Below are 20,500 nucleotides of genomic sequence, written 5' to 3'. Positions count from 1 at the left end.
GACCCAGCGCTCTCGGCAGTCCCAAATAAGCCCAGGTAACCTGAGAAGCCTGTTTTGCCTGAGCTTTCCTCTACAGGACAGGCCTCTCGCTCTCTCTTTTCTGTTTTTCTCCCAATACTTTCACTTCTATGTCTATCCCCATCTCTCTCTCTCTCTCTCTCTCTCTCTCCTCCTCCTCCTTCACACTGACCTACTTTTCAACTGACCTGTTTATGCGAGCCTCCATGCTCTCCAGTCACAAAGGGGACAAAGAGGAAGCCGAATCTAAAGGACTGTGCCGCTGTTGTTTGGGGATCATTAGCTCGAGCGCTGTCCCATCTTTCCTCCAACGCCGAAGCAGCCATTGCGCTGGCGTTTCAAAGCTCGCAAAACAGGTTACGACACCGGCTTCAAAATAGAAGTGATTATTAATAGTGTTCATGTAGTTACGAGGCTGCTGGCGTTGGTTGCGTTGGCCTATTTCACGCAGCACACTTTAGTGGCACGTATTTCTTTCATTGTCAGTATTAACCAGTTGGGTTAATATGGGTCAGTAAATTGGGTTAATAGTTATCATCAATATTTACGAATATTTATTGACACGATTCACTGCTATATAAGCTTTTATGAAGCAACAAATTATTTACTCGTGTTTTGAAAATAGTTTTATGGCTACAGTACAAGCACGGCGCGCTCGGGGCATCGACAGCATTGGTTTCTTTATATAAAGGTTAAATGAAATATATTTGTCACAAAATTATATTTAGCATTCATGCAATATATATATTGTATTATGGGTTATAAAAAAAACTAATTGAAGCATTGACCATAATTGAAGCATTAAACTATTTTCAAAACACAAGCAAATTTGTTGCTTCATGAAATCTTATATAGCAGTGAATCATGTCAATAAATATTAATAAATATTGCTGATAACTATTGATTCAATGTTTTGACCCATATATGTGTGTGTGTGTGTGTGTGTGTATATATATATATATATATATATATATATATATATATATATATATATAAATACTGTATATATAAATATATATTTGTTACAAAATACAGTAGTAAACACTTAAAGCCGTCAAAGTTTCAAAGTTGCCCTAAAACCAAAAAGCTGTCTTGTCTTAGGTTTTCTAATCCTCTTCAAATGTCGAGTGCTGAACTTTTTATTCATCTACAAATAAAAATATTAAAATAAATGTTTTTTGAGCAGCAAATGATGTGCAGTGATGCTGAAAATACAGCTTTACATCACAAGAATACATTTTGAAACATTTTTCAAACAGAAACGCTTACTTTTAAAAAGTAATAATATTTCACAATACAAACTCAACCTTGGCGAGCAGAAAAGGCTTTGCACAAAACAACGCAGTTCTACAGTCTTGCTGTTCTTGTTGGCTATAGACCGAGCATTGAATCCCTACAGACTGCTCTATAGACAGAGTGCTCTAGTTCTGTTGTGTTTGTAGTGTCGACCAGGTCAGGGTGTTTCCGATCAGACGGTCTGGTGTCTCAGGAGAGATCTAAATCCCCTCGTCCCAATCTGCCAGACTCATTTTGAATAGACTCTTATGTCAGCTCTGTGTTTGGGACCTGTCTGTCTGTTTCTGTGTCCTCACACACAGATTGTGTAACATCCTCCTTGTTGAAATGTAATCAGAACAAGGGCTTCGGTTTTTATTGAAGGACAATGGATTCAAGTTGACGTGACCTTTTCAGAACGATACCTGTATAGTCATTTCATTCAGCTAAACTAAACTAGAACTCAACAGTAGGATTTTTTCAGTTTAGTTCTATAGATAGATGCATGTTCAGCCTGATATTTAGACAGATCGTACAAGTTAGCCACCTCGCAAAATATGTGTGGATGTGTTGAGAGATCATACGTATGTATGCACACGCATGAAATATTAATAGATTAAGAAAGAAATTATCGGAAAATATATTTAACACATTTAATAGGTGAATATATTTGAGCATTTTTGTAGATTTGTATGTATGTATCACATAAAACCACACGTTTACATTTTTTTTTGGTAAGTGTTCGTTTAACAAACATAAAAGACACCTAAAATTATTTCACATGTACCTCGGGCTTTACCCTTAAACCCTTTGGAACCTGAAAATGAGTTCAAATTGCTCTCGAGTTCTGCGTGAAAGTGGGGAAAGTTTGTTCTTGGGATGTCTAGGCTCAGCGTAGATTTGGCTGTGGCCTACTTTTGTGTCATTAAAACTAAAAACACTGGAAAGATCTGCTGACCTGTGCATGTCCTCATCAGCAGGACAGGCCGTTCCGTACCGGCATGCCTCCTCAATTAGAACATGAAGGAACTATAGAAATAAGGGCTTCATTTGTATTCTCTGCTGGTAGATACAATCACAAAGAAAAAGGCACAGATTGTATCCTGTTCGACTGCATAGTTTGTGTTTGTTTATGCAGCAGTATTCTCAATACGCACATTGTGTACCGCATATCATGTTACATTATGAGTGAGTGTTAGTGTGTAACTTGTACATATCAGTTCACTCAGTGCGATTGTGCGGCAATGTTTAAGCAGCACACTGAGTAACTAGGTCAGTGTTACGTAAGTAAAGTAAGCCTGTGGTAAAGCTAGACTGATGTGTGTCAGTGTGTCAGTATCTCATGATAGGCCAAACCGAGGTGTTCGACACTTCTGCCCTTTCGCAATGTTAAACCAGATTAAAACAGACCATGGTAGGCTGTTTATTATTGCCTTTGTTCTCTAATCCCTTTCAGCTTGAGCGAAGTTCTTTTTAGGCGGCAGTCAAAACTTCTTCATACATGCTTAAAGATTTATAATTATATCACCTGATGCCAATAAACTTGATTGAATAAAGCTATGAAATCTAATTGCATAACTGCAGCGTATAATTGCGTAGGTGGATAAATTATAAAAAAAAGGACGGAGACATGAATAATGCAACAACTTTTTTTAATTTTTTTGTAGAATTTTTGAAATGCACCCAACCCTAGCACTGAATATTAGTTTTTTTTTTTTGTTTTTACAATATGCATCTATTTCGAAACAGAGCAAAATAACAGCAGTGCCACGGTTTACTCAATAACACCAAACAAGCCTTGCTTTTTTTTTTTTCTTTTTCCATGTTCGTTTTGATAAAACCATACGAAAATAAAAACATCAAACATCACTCAGTTTTGAAACACATTGAGAGGACGAAGGGGGAAAGGTGACATTGTGGTGAGCAATTACGAAATCACAGTAAACAGGAAGTAAAGACGAGGCTAGTGATAAACAGGACAACACTTGGCCCCCAAAACAGTTCATTTAAAAAGCACAATACAGTGTTGTGAGTAAAAATATTTTACATTTATACACAAGTGCCATAAGTTAACGCAGACTTTTATTTCAGGAAAAATACAAAAGGCTGGTTGCGACTAAATTGAGCTACACCTGAAAAATTTACAAGCAAAAAACCTCTCAACTTTAATTTAACCAAATTTTTGCAGGGGAACATTTGCAGGATAGCGGCTGACTAGCGAGGAGTCAGCCAACCAGTTAAGAAAAAAAAAACTGCAGTATCAGCTAGCTGAATCGCTTAACTAGGGGCCTCAAGGGCAAACGGTCAAAGACACTATGCTAGTAATCATCCATTTATACTGATGTAAGCAGGGTGGAGCTTTCCTGTAAACCCCATGCTAATAAGAGCAAAACATTTCTTTCACATTTATAACCAGAGAGAGAGAGAGAAAGTCATTTTGCATTAAGCCTTTAGTCAGTTCTCTCACAGGTTATGAAGCAAATCAATGTTTTTACATCAGTTTGGTGTACAAGCAAAACTATAAACATGGAGGAGGCTACATGAAAGGGAAACTAGATATGTACTTTTGGGATAGTTTTAAGGTTTTAAGCATTATCTGAAAGGTTTTTTTTTAACGTTTAATGCTAAGTAATGTTTCAAGACCAGACAAGGAGTTATAACTGCAATGAAAACACATTTTAGTATCTATGACATGAAGCTTACATCAACCTGCTAATGTATCTGTAAAGGCTTTGGGGCATTTTGTAATTTTCCTATAAAAGGAGAGTTTCTAAAAAAAATATTTAATTGCAAATTGTTAAAGTAAAAAAGGAGTTTATATTAAGTGGCATCTCACACAGCAAACACACTGATATTTTACAGTATTTTTGACAAGGACAAATTCATTAGTCACTGAACTCACTATTTTTTTCCATGTAATCTTTTTGTTTTCTTCTTAAAATATATTCATATATAATATTTATATCACATTTTATACATACAAACCAAGTGCCTGATCAAGGAGGAGTGGTAGCTAGGCTGTTTAATGTGGGAAAAGTGATGGGGAGCACTAGTTAGAGAGTTAGCAGACAGAGGTAGGGAGCAAAGAGAGGTATGAACTTAAAGCCATGTTTCTTTGGTCAAGGGAAAATTTCCCTGAATCTTCTGGCGTTTGGTATGTTTTAAAATGGTACACCACCACCTGCAGAGATCCTGTTGTTAAGGTGTGGTCAAAAACTAAGAAAGGGGCACTTGAAGTTGCCTATTTACAAATATGAATTTGTTACAATATGGTAGATATTGCTTTTGAATTGAATGACACACTTTGACATCTTGCTTCAGCATGGGAACTACAGATAAGCACGATCAATAGCATGTCATCCTGTTTCATTCTGTTATAAATGTGCTGCTGTAACCTTAAGAGGAGGTCAATCAAACAAACAAACCAAACCAACAAAAGCTAAATATGTACATTATTTCACAATTCAGCAGCCCTGATGTCAACTTCTCTTATCCATAGGCATTCGAACAGGGAATGGGGTGAAGGGTACAAGATCAAGGTAGGACCTCAAGATGGGTTATAAAAAAAGTCTCTAGGGGCTTTACATCAAGACCCAAGTGAGTCCCACAGTCTCCCATTCAGTCATGTCTCTTGTTACGACCGTTACGCGTACTGGATTCCTTCTTCCCACATTCGATGCTTCCAGCCGAGGTGTCTTGCTTGCAAAACCCTGGACTCGACTGGCCGCCAGATTGAGACAAGGCCAGGTAAGGGTGCTGAGGTAATGGCTGGAAGTTAGCAGGTGGCGTCGTTGGTGAGTCTTGAGACGATGCTCTCCCGTCGCTCTGAGCTCTGTGTTTGAGTCTCAATTTGTGGGGCAGGGCAGTGCCTTTGATTTCCACTTGGCCATCTTTGCATTGGCTTGGTGAAAAGGAGCTCTGGGTCATGAATATGTGAGGGTGGTAGCTGCCTGTGTCGGAGCAAGAAGAAGAGGGAGACTCGTCATCGGTGGAGCCCTCTTTATCCGAGCTGCGGGGATCCCCGTCACTTGAGGAAGTGTCCTTTCCTGAGTGACCCTCGTAGTACTCCTCTCGTCTCAAGCCTCCTTCGTAGGTCAGCACTGGTGGCTCGTCATTCTCTAAGGTTCCATTAGAACACTGGTACATCTGGGCTTCATCTCCTTCCTCTGGTCTCATTAGAAGATCTGGGGCAGCAGCATCAACCCTGGGGGTCTGTCTTTGAGCAATGTAAGCTTGCCTTTCAGCTGCTTCCCCATCTTGGTACTCATAAGGAGGAGAGTCCACAGTCTTTCTCTCTAGCTGTTTGGACACCTCTGCCAAGCTTCTGGGACTCCCGGTTGGTCCCTCAGTAGGTTGTGTGGGGTTCTGCTGTTCCCTAGGTATCATTTCCTGAGTTTCCACAGGATACGAGGCACTGCTTGAACGGTATAGGATAACACTTCTTTGAGCAGACTGTGGAGCGACTGGACTTGCAATGGTCTCTTGGCGTCTTTGCTTCTGTTGGCTGGATGAATAACCTGGCTCAAAAGCGTGCTGGTGAAGTACTGCTGGCAATCTAGAGTGAATGTTTAGCATGATCTGTGTGGTAGTGCTGTTGACAATGTCCATTTCGAGACCCATCCCCTCCTGCTTGATGTCATACACAAGTGGCTCTGGGCTGTCCCGAGAGGAGCCATCAGACATATCTGAGAGAGAACCCCGTGGGGAGTACTTTGCCATTTTCACATGGCTGTCCCCTCGGACAGACTGCTCTGTTTCAGAAGAATCAGAGTTTATCATCATCTGAGAAACACTTGAGTAACCATTAGGGTAGAAATGACTTGTAGAAGAGGAACATGAGGAGTTTCCTCCTGGACTCCTATTCACTGCTCCACCAATCTGCTGACTCTTCTCCATGTAGGAGGCTGTACTGATCATACCAAACCTGAGCTTAAGTTGTAAAAGCTCAGTTTTCAGACGTACATTCTCATCGTTCAGCGCCATAACTCTGTTCTCTAGGATCATGTCATTATAGCGCCGTTTCTCCCGAGAACGCTTGGCTGCCTCATTGTTCTTGCGTCGCTTTTCCCAGTAGGATGCATCCTTATTCTCATCTGAGATAAACTCACGTTTGCGTCGACAGCTCATGTTTGGCTTTGGCTTGAGAAGGCGGCTCTGGCGATTGTTGCTCTGAGGTGAATGGAGAAGATCACTGTAGTCCACAAAACTTTCTGCGTTCTTTAGGGGTTTGTCTGCACTGGAATTTGTTGGAATTTGTAAGCTCAAACTTTCCATTGTTCCTCAGTGGGAGCCAGTTTGAGACCTTGGCTTCACCACTGATAATGGAAATAAATGAAGAAACAGGGATGGGGTAAAGGGGAGAAAGTTGTCTACGGAATTCCTGTTGGACAGTGGACTGGAGAATCTTCAACTAAGTAGCTGGATAATCAAAGACTTTTTGAGGTATTTTAGTTTCTGGAAAACTGAACCTCATTGATTTTGTTGATGTGAAACTCACTGATCAAGTGTCAAGGTTGGCTAAGAAGAGCAAGAACAGGTGCACCTCCTTGTGGGTCTCCTGCATTTAACAAACCCTGAAGAATTCCTTGGTGAATGAACTCTTCTGGCTGTTTTGCACACAACCTCTGTTAAAGCCAAACCAGACAACGAAAAAGGGGCAATAAAATCCTGAAGTCCAGGAAATGCGACCGAAATTGCTTAAAGAATTCTGACCCCCTTTTCTTTGTTTTTACTTTTATTCCTTTATGTAACGGCTCTATCAAGCCGACAGAGATGTGTCCCAGTGCCTTGGGCGTGTTGGAGGATATAGGTCACTCGGTCTGTCCCAGCTTGTCAGCCTCTTGGGGAGGGGTGCTGCTGCTCCCAAAGCCTCCAGCTGGCTGTTCGATGAAAGGCTGCAAACATAAAAGAGAAAAGAAAGACAGATTTGTTAATCCTCGAAAGCTAAAGCAATTCACAGTTTGCCTTTAGGCACTTCAAAGAAATCTTTTAATTTGTTGTGCTTTTTCATTTTTAATGAAACCCTCCATGCTTCTCTGCGTGGCTGGGTAATCAGAAGATTTAGAAGTGGAATGTTCAGCAGTCTTTGTCATATCCTCTTGCTTCATCTACTCAACCCTGACAACCACAGAATGTTTTCTGTTACCATGCAACCACCGTCTGACCTTCTAACCCTACTATTGATTTGTCTGTCTGCGACCCTTGACCTTTACTCTCTGGCTAGACACTGGACTCTTATGATGCAGGGAGAAAGAGCGGTTAGGAACGCTATCAGTGATTACTTAAGCTTTTGTCACCTATAGCTAAACACAAATGACCTAAAATTAGTTTCCTTGTTCTGACACAAGTTAAACATCACCCTTTGTACAGAATTCCATCAAAGACTGTTCTGTAAACATGACTACACATATGGTAAACATTAGGAATGAACACATGATTTGTTTTAACATTTTGAAACCTTATCCTGTATTACATCATCTTCTCTGAAGGAACCAGTGCCAGAGGTTTTTACTTTTGAAACATTAACATCAAATGTTACAACACATCTCCCCTTGGCTGCACAGTCCAAAAGCCCTGGTGCCCCAATATGCGATGGGGCCCAGGAACTGAATTCAAAAACATTAACACTTCATTTTTTAATGACTACTCACTAAATGACTTTCAAGGAGAACTTTCGAAAGAAGCGCACTTTAGATGAAAAACGAGGAGAAGCCAAGAAAACCTCATAACAATAATTACTATAATGGCAGATAAACCGAGGTCAGGCAAAAGGCAAGCCAGGTTTTATGATCTGCGGATTGAGAGCTCTGCAATATAGGTCAGGCATATCTGGAAAAAGGGGAGAAGGGGAACATTCCATCAACATGAGTTCAGATCCAGGGGTGGTAACTGTTTCAGCCATGTTTCAGCCATATTAAAATGAGCACTAATGGAAAAGCAGAGTCGCCAGTGATGATTAACTCAGCAGCCAGTGGGCAATTCCACATTGCTGTGATCCGATCATGACCTAAACTGAACACCAACTCCCTACTTCAATGTCGCGATGTTGTTCGGGTGCCTGATTTCCTACAAACTTGACTAAAATATGTCTAGCCTTAATCCATAAATCTACTTTAATACCCTCTAATCTTTCTTATATTTGTTCTCTAACAATAAAATAGCAAATATAAAATGTTCAATCACATTCTTTTAGTTTACACTGAGAGTAAAAGCTTCGCTACATTTATTAGGAGAAGCAATAATAAAAGAGACTCTTGAAGACTGTACTTGCTCATCTACAACAGCACCATGACTATGCATTAAATACGATGTCTGCATCAGAAATTAGGCAGATGAACACAGTATAATCCCATGATCTGGCTGCCCTTTTTATGGGTTATGTTCTCCTCATCCCAGACATCTGAGGCAACATTACGTAACTACAGACAGCTTAAGCTTCTTTTGATGGCTTCAATCAACACTTTCTGGTTTAGTCTGGTAATGCACATGGCCAAGACTGAAATATCCTTCCTTAACTAGTTGATGCTCTAAATAGAAGAAGTACAATTTTTTCTTAAATTTAAATAATGTAAAACTGTTAGTTTCATGAACTAATAGACATTTAAGTGAGGCACGAAAAAGAGTCTCCCTGAATGACCCACTGACCTAGAAACTGGGCAGCTAGCAAGGAAAAAAAAAAACTTTTTTTCTCTTGTGCTCAAATATAGGTCAGGAGTGAAACAGGCATCACGAGAGAGAGATAGAGGCAGAAAGGGCAAGGGAATTAAAGTGTTTGCTAAAAATAGAGAGGTGAGAGATAGATTGAGGATGAACGGAATGAAGAAGGGTAAAAAAAAGAAAAGAAAAAGAAAATGCAGGGAAAAGATTTTGCAGACAATTTGCTAAATGCCAGCTACACAACTTGCTTTCCAAGAAAACAAAAAAGGAATTATCTGAGAGGACTGAATTTGTGAGAAATTAGTTTAGGGATTTCATCAAAAATCATCTGCTAAATCAAACCGAATTAAACACGGAATAAATTGACTAAATCAATCAGATGTTTTTCTCAATTAATCATATCAGATTATTCGCTTCAAATGAGTAGTGCACCTTTTCACCTACTTTGTGAAATTTAAAAAAAACGCAATAAAATTATTATTAAATGTAAATGCAGTGTCTCTTTCTTTTAATCTCTTCCTTTAATAATGGATGGAAGGGGAAAAGTGTAGTAATAAAAATAGTGGGTGAGTTATTTAGCCCGTCAACCACACCCATGAGTTATTAAAGATGCATTTATCTACTCGCATTAGTAACTAATTATCAAATCTTAAACAGGGAGACACCAAAAGCCAAACCATCCTAAGGAATCTGACATGGCACACCTGTGTCTGTTATTCAAAACTGCTATTGATTACCATGTGGCACATGGATTAAAGACATAATTCCTTATAATTGATTTCACTGGATGACCTGAAATTAGCAAAGCTTAAAACAGTTACAAGACAATAAACCCCAATCTGCCCTACATGTAGGCTAGTATATGGGTTATATTTGTGCATGTGAGCTTTCATCAGGGAAGAAATAGCACGTCTGTCCCACTGTAGCCTTTACTTGGGCGAGGCCTGGAAACTATAATTCAGCTCAAATGTTTCATGTGTTGCTTTACAGCCGTTTTGGTAATGGAAATAATGGGAGAAGGCGGGGGTGCCGGATTTCATTGTGGCCATGTAATTGACCCTGGGGCAGAATGTAATATTCGGCACGTGGGTTAGGAGCCCTTTTTTTTTTTTCCTCCCGTGGATTCCACGCCTGGGTTTATCTCCTCCAGTAGGAGGAGGGCAGGCCTTGGACAAGCAGGAGGAGTTCCAGGCCAACTCTTTCTATAAACACGCTCATATCATCCTCTATTGAAAAAAAATAAATGCTTTGACCAAGTCCATGTGTTTCGCCAGTCACATGTGCTCTCCTGCCCCACAAAACTAAAGGGTAATTTGCCTCTCCCTGTTAGCCACATCGACACAATAACGACACGTCTCCTCCCTATCTTCCTTTCTCTTTCACTATGAGAAATCTTAAGAAATCCACCGAGTGAATGAAGGTTTATTGCTTAAAAAGCACAATGAACTCAACACAAACCAACAATGACATTGCACTTCACAAACGTGTTTTTGTTATCTATTAACAATCTGAAAGATTCATCTCCACAATTTAACACCGCTAATGTGTTTTTGTTTGTTTTTTTGCATTATTGCATATGCAGGTCCCAATTTGCAAGATTTTGCCGTAAACTGGCACAATCTTTGTTCTTTGTTATGGCAGACGGGGAGGGTGCGTTTTCTACAGGTTTATGACCTACATTCTGAGCTGGCACACAAAGCAGGTCGTCTGATGCCCCCTGATGCCTTAAAGACCCTGCATATTTTTATTTTCTTATTTGCGACTTCTCGTTTCCCACCGTTATGTAACTCTTAACACAGACAGACTGCATAACGCCGAAAGTAAACGGCAAGTTGTCGAGTAAATTTCATAAGGCAGTTTTTAGGCTCATATAATGCACGCATTCTTGACTTATTTCTGTGGAATGTTACAGGGCATATTTGATTACTGCATAAACCAGTACACACCGATGAACTTAAAACGTGTCATTGAAAATCTTATGAATTAAAACAAATTTGTACTATTTTTGGCACACTGCTGTGCCATAAGGGAAGAAAAACCCTCATTTAAAAACACAACGATCACACATTTAAATGACACTGTATAAACACTATATCAAAGATGAGGAGCTCATTAAATCAGTTTACAACCATCTGTCGGGAAGCTCAGGAGAATAACAACGCAAAGTTCATTGACATCTATAATCATAAATAGCACGCGCATCCTAGAGATCTGACCCCCATAATAAGGTTTGGACACTTACTACAGCAATAACTAAATAGTAAATAGTCGCAACAGTTTCGACTAAGTATTTACGTTTCTGGAGACATACTTAAAATAGCGAGATTTCTGGCAGAAAATATACACCTCTAAATATTACTAGATAATGCACAAAGATGACATACTGATGGATATCGATAACGTACACGAGTTTTTGCGATTGCATTTTACATGCGATTTGAGTCGCATTTGATCGTCAGTGGGTATTTGCTCGCGTCTGCACGCCAGGAAAGAGTTAACGGTTCTGAGTCGTCTAACGTAAACACCCGCGTTAACCTTTACCGAGCACGGTTACACGTGACAGCGAGAAGTGTGTCCGGGAGTTTTTTCCTCCCAAAGCGGCGCATTAACTTCCTAACCCCAATTGGATTTCACACTTTGTGAAAACTTCAATTCAAACGTCGCTGACAAATATTTATCAGTAACCACATACCAGGACACTTCTAGCGATATAATGCGACACTCTAACGTTTCAATCCAAACGATAACCGTTACGCCCGACTGAACTTTGTAACTCCGTAACTCCGATTCGTGTATTAACGTGCTGGTGTTCAAATGGCGTGATATTATATCATTACTAAATAAGCAAATCGGATATGCGTGCAGAAAAAAAATGGTGCGCGGTGAATTAACGTGTATGGAAATATATGTATAAAAAAATACTGATCAAGTGCTAAATGTCCTGTCAACAGTCGCGAGGGGTCCTGGCCTCGCCTTAACGTTGCGAACATGCACGTTGAGCAACATCCGAATCTGTAACGAGCATGCGTAAACGCGCAAAAATACACTAAACCCTGTAGCTGTTGCATTTCAAGTATCACAGCCACTCGGAACAATTGCAGTCACCCAGTTTTAACAACCGCGTAAAATTTGCGCAAGATCACGCCAATGCGGTTGTAAAGCGTGCGATGTCCGCGCGCTCAAAAGTAGTAAGCAATTAAGCAGACGTACCGTTTGTGGCTTTTGTGCTCGTATCCAAAATATATCTTTTTTTTGTCGCCCGTTGACTATTATTAGTCTCTTCGCGTCAGCCTCGGTGACTTGAATAAAAGGCGAAGTGGTGCACGCTGCACGCCGCGTCCGGTGCGCATGGATTCCGCAGCCCGTGTGTTTTTGCCCTGGTTCCTTGTGTTGTGTTGGCGAGGCGCTCCAGTATCCTGCCGCTAGCTGCTTCTGTTTAGAAATGTATGTTAGTAGGTCAGTGGTTGCATAACAGGACGCTTCGGGTGCCTCGTCACGTTTTGTTTCTCTCTTTTGCCCCCACCTACCTCCAGCCCTCCTCCCATCCGCAAGCCTGTGGCGGCGCGAGCGCATAATAACTGGGAGGGATCAGGCAGGCGGCCAGACCTACTCTCAGATATGTAGGACGGTCATATCCATAATCAGGCTGACATGCCGAAAACATGTAGATATTAAGGTTATATGCGACGTGACCTCTTATGATAGATCTGTGAAAATGTATTTGGTTATTGCACTGTACACTTTCATTCACAGTTTTTTTTTATTGCGGTTTTAGATGTTTTCAAAAGCGGTTAGCTACTAAATAAGTGCAAGCAGAAACAAGTGCCTTGTGAAGGCATTGACCCAATTTAAAGCAGTTGTTTTGCCGGCTGATTTTTGTTTGGCCTAATGTTTTTTTGTTTGGCCTCCTTATTAAGGAGTCATATTTCACCTCCATTTTAAACAAAGAAAAAAAAAGTGTGCTGTCAAACAATCATGATTAATTGCTTCCAATATATATTTTTTTCACATAATGTGTATACTGTGAATATCTATTATATGTGCACACATGCATATATTTAAGAAATGTTGTTTATATATATATATATATATATATATATATATATATATATATATATATATATATATATATATATATATATATATATACACACATACACACAAATTAACTTTTTTTATGCAATTAATTGCTATTAATCATTTGACAGCACTAAAAAATAAATAAAATAAAATCCATGTAGAAGAGCATTAGGATATTTTGAGTCACTATTTTCAGACAATAAAGCACAATTTCCACCTGCAGGTTATTTCCCAGAATTAGCATAACGCATCTTAACGTTTTACTTTTGCATTGATGATATTTTTATTATTTTATTATGTTTAGCAAACATTTTTTTTTATTTTATTTCATTTTTTACGTTTTTAAAACAAAAGGAAAAAAAAACCCTGTAAAACAATTTTCTATGGATATTTTGCAGCATTATGATAATAAGAATGTAATAATAACAATACTACTGCCACTACAAATAATAATAATAATTATTATTATTATTATTTCAATATAATATTAATTATTTTCTTAATGGTCCTAAAACTGTATTTTTATAATACATACATTTTATTTATTTATTTAGTGTTTTGTTTTGTAATATGCAATGGGCACTTTGACAGCTTTTGTAAGAATCACCCCCCCATCTGCTGATCCTAATATAAAAAAGGGACCGGCAAGCAATGGGTTTCCTAATTCCAAAGCCACCTCGAATGTTTTTAATAGATAAATAAAAAGAAAACAACATGTCTCCCTTTCCTTACAGACTGAAGTCACAGACACAATAGCATTGTGAAGATGACCTTGAACTTTGATGTGCCCCGCTGTCCCCTCCCCCTTTCTCCTTCCCGCCTTCAACCCCCCCAATCCCACCGCGCCCAGCATCGTCTGGAAGAGGTTTCCATGGCAACCGTCGCGCTACCCGCCTTACGTCAGGCCCAGCCTCCGTTTGAATGCGCGAGTGACGGAGATCAGCCAGTCAGGGGTCAGTGGACCAGTGGAGCAGGGATGTCAGGGACGGAAATTACCCGGGAATCGTGAATGTGCGGAAGTGACGGAGCTTGCGCGTAAACACCGAGGCTCAGGAAAAAAGCTCAGCGTCTTGTTTTAAAGTTTAGCTCTTTAAATAGACTCTCGCATCTATTTATATGCCCTTGCGTCACCAGAAAGGTCTCGGCGGAGCTCAGTTCTCGGGGGACCGAGGTAGCCTATATTTGGTGTCAGGTGTTTATTCTTAGCCTAAATGAAGTACGGGGAAATGTGTCAAGGTGAACATCAGGTGGTTTTGTCTTCGTGTGTCGTTTAATTCAGTTTATTCTATTAAGGAATGCGTATAATCCGAATGGAAATGCGAAATGATTTGCTGACCTCTTGTGGATTGTGATAGTGTTGCAAGAACAAATGTGGTTTATTTAAGGAGTTACGGGGTCTATAAAATATATACTGTGTATTGAAATCATTATGGATTATATCAATAAGATTGAATAACTTTTAAGGGAGGAATTGGCTCTTTTATTGTGCACTGTATTCAACTTCGAGTGCATTTTATAAGAAGTTTGTATTTCAAAATTTCACTCTAATTGGGTGTTACTTGCTCATTTTTTTAATGAAAACTGGTTTTACGTCAAATCTGCTTACGTTTTACAGCAACAGTCTTTCAAGATATATCTGAAGAACAGCCCACAACTGGATTGGATTAGGAACTTTGGTTGCGGTTTCTAATTACAAACCCGCTTTCTCATGAACGTATGAGTTGGCATACTGAGACATCTACAATGTCATTGCCCCCAGGGCTTTGAATATATCTGTTAAAACCTCATGTATACCGAGTAGAGGAGATAGTCCATTAGTGCATGTCAACACTGTCCTGGGTCATTCTGGGAATCCAGAGATGGTTCTCACATGTTAAAGCAAGAGAATGTGTTTCAAAAAACATTGCGAAACCACCGCTGGCTGTCCCTCGAGTCGATTCAGCACACTTTGAATAATATAATTCTATACTATAACGCAGCTATAAAAATTCGGCTGCTCGAATGACATTTTAGTTGAATGATAAAAGGCAAACGAACAGGTCAAATATTTATTCACACAAACATAATAATGTATGCTTACTGTACAAATACACAAGAACTCACAAGACAACAGAACATTTCACCATCAAAATGCAAGTAACAGTGTAATTCAATTTAACCCTTGTCTGGACAACGGCAATGATCTGTATGAAAAGAAAAATATATATATATATGATGCAGTCTTTCAGTGCTGAGTTGCTACTGGTTCATGACAATAATCAAGAATTAATTCCATCATTTCCCCCTTCCTGTTCGGCTTTAATCAGGATATATGTTGCAAAAAGCAATGCACTGTTTCATAAATCTGTCAGAGCGCAGGAGGAATATTACAGTGTGGAGACTTTCAGGCTCACCGCGCATCTCCTCTCACTTCCTGACGAGTGTTTAAGTAGTGTTGGCACGTATTAGAGGAATGGCTTTTTACGACGGAGGATGTTAAGCTTCGTTTTGCATTTACAGTGACAGACAGGTCTGTGTGTGCGGATACTGTTTCGCGGGAGCCTGAGGCGTTTTTTGGTTTTGAGTAAGATCACAGTGTTTGAGGCAAAAAGGAGCAACTGAACGAATTGAGGTGAGGCGTTGTAGCCGACGAGTCCCGATGCCGCCGAAATGCTCTTGCGCGTTCCTGAATGTAAGTCAAAGGAAGGGGGTTAAAAAAATGTTTTAAAAAAAGCAATTATCCACCTTATTTGTAACGCGGGACATGGCAGTTCGTAACTTAAATGCGCAAGGCTTCCGGTGTCATTTGCTTCCAGTTATTTTGGCTGAACCAAAACAGTCCGTCATGCTTCTTGATATTGCCAGGTAATTAATAACTCTTACATTTGCAGGCAACGTATTAGCGTTCACTGCTTTTTATTCAAATTTTATTATTCTCGAAATGAGCTGAAAATCTCGCACGTTCAAGGAAAACAGCTCACGTTGCAAAACAAGGTGGATATGCGAGTCCCGTTTGGTTACGACCGAGTGTGAAGAGGTAGTGATGCACGTGCTGCCTTCTTTCCATTCGCGATCGACGGATGTTCACGGCTGTGAGCGTTCGCAGTGCTCAATTCGTTTTGGTGAGCAACTGCTCGGAGAAGAGCTTCTTGAGCTGGGCCACTTCCTCGCTGAGAGAGCTGAGCTGAGACTTGAGCATGCTGTTCTCGGCTTGGTACTGAGATTCGTTTGGGTTCGCGGTGTGGCTGTAGTTCCTGTACTGCTGCTGCTGCGGCACGACTTTCCGGGAGTCTTCTCCGTCTTGCGGCGCCCAGTACCCCGCTCCCTCGGTTGTCCCCGAGAGGCCGTGAGCTCTCGGGCCCGCCGCGGGCAGCACAGGGCTCTGCCGGCCTCCATTATTGTCGCATTCGCCGCCACCTGGAGACTTGAACCTCAGCTTGTGCGGAAGAGACTTCATACCGTCCACCGGCTCCATCCGGTTGGATGACATGTTGACGTGTCCCATCGTCAAGACATCAGCCGGGGAGTGATGGGACTCGTAACCCAGCTCATCTGTTTGATGCGGAGACAACTTTCCATGCTCGCTTAGTCTGTCTTCAAAGAAGACTGGACTTCCGACACTGGACCCCCCTGGCGTGGAGAAACCCGAGTCTTCCGACATACTGCAGGCGTCTCTGATACTTCTCCCAGATTGCGGCCCGCTTTGGGATTGATTCGTCAACATTGGACCAGCTTGGTGAGCCCCGTCCCCACGCGGTAGGTAGTAATGCGGCGTCGAAGGCTGCGGGGCGCAGGATCCTGTTGTGAGAGGAAGTATGGAAGCGTTCGAGGGATCTTTAATGAGGCCAAAGCGGAATTTCAGCGCCAGCAGTTCGGCTCGTAACCTGGCGTTCTCCTCGAGCAGCGCCAGCACGCGGTTTTCCAGCACCATGTCGTTTACGCGCCGCTTTTCGCGAGAGCGCTTCGCGGCCTCGTTGTTCTTCTTGCGCTTGTCCCAGTAGCCCTCATCCTTCTTCTCGTGAGGAATGAACTCCCGCTTGCGCCTCACGGAGTTTATGTTGGATGCAGCGGCGTCTTTGCGTTTAAGCGCCGACGTTCGGCCCAGAAGCGAGCGCGCGAGCAGACTGCTCGAGGTCAGGATGGACACAGCTTCATCGGTGAAAGACACTGTGCTACTGGGGGCAGCCGCGTTCAACGCCCTCATCTCCTGAGATGACTCTTCGTACATCTTGAGATTGTTTTGTCCTCCCCCCCTCAGTTGTGCTGTTTGGTCTGTGCTGTGTGTTCAAATGCGGTTTTCAGGTCAATCTTAGATGTTACTGACACAGCTGTGGCTCCACCTGGCGGCAGAAAGAACGTAACGAAATCCCGTCAGTTACGTAAGCTCAGTTACAACACAATGTTATGTAACTTTATTACCTCCCAGTGGCAAAGCACAGTACGTTCTTGCTACACCGCATAATATCAGGTTAACGAGCGTACAGTTATGTAGCTACCCACCTTACGCAAAGTGACGTTCTCACGTACAGACTTACATGCTATCAATAGATAAATACATCACTGGAATATCATCACGCAGACTAGTTTTTTTTCTTCTCGTAACTGGTCTACTTCATGTAAACCAGCAATGCTTTCTCTAAGAATTCCCGCGCTGACCTATTTGCTTGTGCGCGAGCGCTTTCTTCTTCCTGTCCCAGTGAGTCACTTTCATCACGGAATGCTGCCTTACTTAACACACTTATCTTACATTAGTACAGATTTTAATATATATATATATATATATATATATATATATATATATATATATATATATATATATATATATATATATATATATATATATGGGCTACATGTTAAGAATCTTAATGTTAACCTTTATGCCAAAGAATAGACTTAACAAAAAAAATGGATTAAACGTAATTATCCGGCAAAATAGAGTTAGTTGGGAAAAGTTAACTTGGTTTGATGTATTTAATAAAAAAAAAAAAAAAAAAACGAATTATGTTGAGTTTGAAAGCATCCCGACTAGATGGTCCAGATGTGGACCAGTAGTGATACATCTTTTAATACATGTCCCACCCAAAACGAGGATTTTCCAAAGGGATGAAATTGCAACATCTACCATTTGTCCAGACGAAACATAAAGACTTAATCTGCATATTAAAACAAAAATAGCTCAGCACAAACAAACAACTTGCGTCTTTGTACAGGACGCTTCACGCACGGATACACACGGTATGCAAACGTTAATAAAGAACTACAAAGAGCATATTACCGTTATATATCGTCGCGTGATTCTGTTCAGAAAGTCTTCGGTTCGAATCGATTCCAGCCACTTTTCGCTCCGCGGTTCTTTCCCAGACGAAGTCAAACGGTGTTCGGTTTTGCTTTCCGCCGGTTACAGTTAAACGGGGACTGCTAGCTCCGTTCGCTCGCTCCGTGTCTGTTGCGCCTCCGACGCGCTCGGCCCCTATTTGTGTCTTTGCTCCATCAGGTTCAGTCGAGGACGCTCCATCACCCCGTCTGAACCACATGTGTGCGGATGAACGGACCGCCCCCTCCGTACGCGCGCGCAGGACCCTCCTCTTCCCTCTAATCTCTCCCTCGTTACAGTTTTCGTCAGAATAATCTTTTCGAAAGCATTAAGTAATATTGCTCAATCTCCCCCCGCCCTCTCCACTGTCCTCGTGTGTCCTGAAAACCGACTGTTGTCCTCGATAAATGTACAGGAACTATATTTAGACCAGTGACGCGGGGCCAGATGTCCTTTTTTTTTTCTTCTTCTTCTTCTTCTTCAAGATAGCGCCGAAGTAAACGCCACAAGAAGCTATAAAACGCTCAGATTGTGATGGTTTAAAAACAAAGCAAAAAACCTGTATAGGCAAAAACGACTTTAACAGCTTTAACGTAATGTTATGCAATGGAAAACACTAAAGCGGTAATCATGTAGTGCCATGACCTATATCACGCATAATGCTATTCTAGCAATTCAATTATAGTTCTATTTCCGTTTTTACACAACTTATGAGCTGTAAAGCACATTGCAGAAATAGCGTGTTTATTTATAAATAAATTTGATACTGTAACACGTTTCATATAATCAGATATATTTATAAAGACATATGATGAGAAAGATTTTTTTCTTTTTTTTTCTTAAAGCTGTAGGACTAAGTAATGCAATCGTTCATTAATCAATCAATCATAGTGTATTAATGGATCATTTGCCTAGAGGTGCAGTTATATGTGAAGTTATTAAATAAAAGGTGATGACTTTATTGGATAAGAGTTGGTTTCATAATGTGCATTATTTTATTAGCATTTATGCAAAGTACTCATACTGGGGAGATTGTGATCTGCTGGTTTTCCTGTAGACTGTTAACCTATATGTAAAATTAATACAATGAAATGATTGCATTGAAAGCCAGTTGTTTTGTGTTACCTAAAACATGTCAGAAAATTGGATACAGGCTTCAATTTAAAAGATATTTCACCCCAAAAATGAAAATTCCTTCATCGTTTGCCCACCGCTGAGATTTCTATTGAATGCAAAAGAAGATGTTTTAAAAGAAGTTGGTGACCAAAAAAAAAAAAAGAGAAAATTGGGTGAGCTATGCCTTTAAATGAATGCACGTAGGTCCCATGATCACGTACTGCAGCCAAGAGTATCCGAATACACCTAAATCTTTCTGTGCTTTGTCTTTAAATGATCATTTTCTTTGCAAATCTCATTGACCCTAGCATAATACGCGCGCTTACACAACAGCTCTCAGAGCACCGAGACGCTGGAGAGAAAGCAAAACTGACAGCATGCGTGTTTGTGCTGCATGCCACGAGGAACAGCAGTTTGTTCGTCTCGCTGAAACAAACAAACAATCCCGCTGATTGTAACATGGCCTCGTCTTCTAAGCAGCGCGTAACCTCCTGCTCTTGATCTGCGAAAGCCACACGAGTGTTTTTACACTGAATTAGAGCGATCAGATCAGCTCTGGGCCATCTGCTGCAGCAACCGACACTACACCAGGCGGACCAGACATTTTTACATGAGAATTTATAGTAACTCGTGCTTGAGATGGTTTAATCTGGGCCGTGCAGTCGTGATACAATGCGTTTTTATTCTATGACCTCTCGGGTTTAAGAGAGGTGAACATGGGAGTTTACTATACATATTCTTAAAATCTGGTTGACTGACGTTATGATAAATTTAGTCAAAACAAAGAAGCTGTGACTGAATTAAAATCATTTTTCTCATCCTAATTGTCTTTTGTTTCTGTGGAACACGAAAGGAGATGTTTAGCAGAATGTCCAGGCCACTAAAAGTGAAAAGGTTTTGGGTCTTTCAGGCTACAAAAATGGCATTTTAAAGTACAGTAAATCTGCCCATCTGACTCTAGAAGTCTTCTGAAACGATAAAATAGAGGCTATTATCCAGTTATATTTTAAAAGGTGTGTATATATATATATATATATATATATATATATATATATATATATA

General features: G+C 40.6%; 2 protein-coding genes across 2 annotated transcripts; both read right to left on the bottom strand.

The window, feature by feature from the left end:
• Positions 1–2,928: 2,928 nt before the first annotated feature.
• On the bottom strand, positions 2,929–12,439 carry nfil3-2 (nuclear factor, interleukin 3 regulated, member 2). The gene is made up of 2 exons (XM_043233978.1): positions 12,160–12,439; positions 2,929–7,187 (listed from the first exon to the last, which is right to left on the bottom strand). The coding sequence occupies exon 2, from the start codon at positions 6,565–6,567 to the stop codon at positions 4,912–4,914; it is 1,656 nt and encodes a 551-aa protein (XP_043089913.1). The 5' UTR covers positions 6,568–7,187; positions 12,160–12,439; the 3' UTR covers positions 2,929–4,911.
• Positions 12,440–15,063: 2,624 nt separating this feature from the next.
• On the bottom strand, positions 15,064–18,598 carry LOC122341561 (nuclear factor interleukin-3-regulated protein-like). The gene is made up of 2 exons (XM_043235013.1): positions 18,284–18,598; positions 15,064–17,348 (listed from the first exon to the last, which is right to left on the bottom strand). The coding sequence occupies exon 2, from the start codon at positions 17,234–17,236 to the stop codon at positions 16,118–16,120; it is 1,119 nt and encodes a 372-aa protein (XP_043090948.1). The 5' UTR covers positions 17,237–17,348; positions 18,284–18,598; the 3' UTR covers positions 15,064–16,117.
• Positions 18,599–20,500: the final 1,902 nt, after the last annotated feature.

Source organism: Puntigrus tetrazona, chromosome 3 (genome assembly GCF_018831695.1).
Source record: "Puntigrus tetrazona isolate hp1 chromosome 3, ASM1883169v1, whole genome shotgun sequence".
NCBI classification, from domain to species: Eukaryota; Metazoa; Chordata; class Actinopteri; order Cypriniformes; family Cyprinidae; genus Puntigrus; species Puntigrus tetrazona.
Note: the sequence above shows the minus strand (reverse complement) of the source record. Positions and strands in the feature narration are given on the sequence as shown.

Bases quoted from the DNA above. Each gene is read 5' to 3' on its own strand.
- nfil3-2 (XM_043233978.1), bottom strand. From the start codon at position 6,567: ATGGAAAGTTTGAGCTTACAAATTCCAACAAATTCCAGTGCAGACAAA.
- LOC122341561 (XM_043235013.1), bottom strand. From the start codon at position 17,236: ATGTACGAAGAGTCATCTCAGGAGATGAGGGCGTTGAACGCGGCTGCC.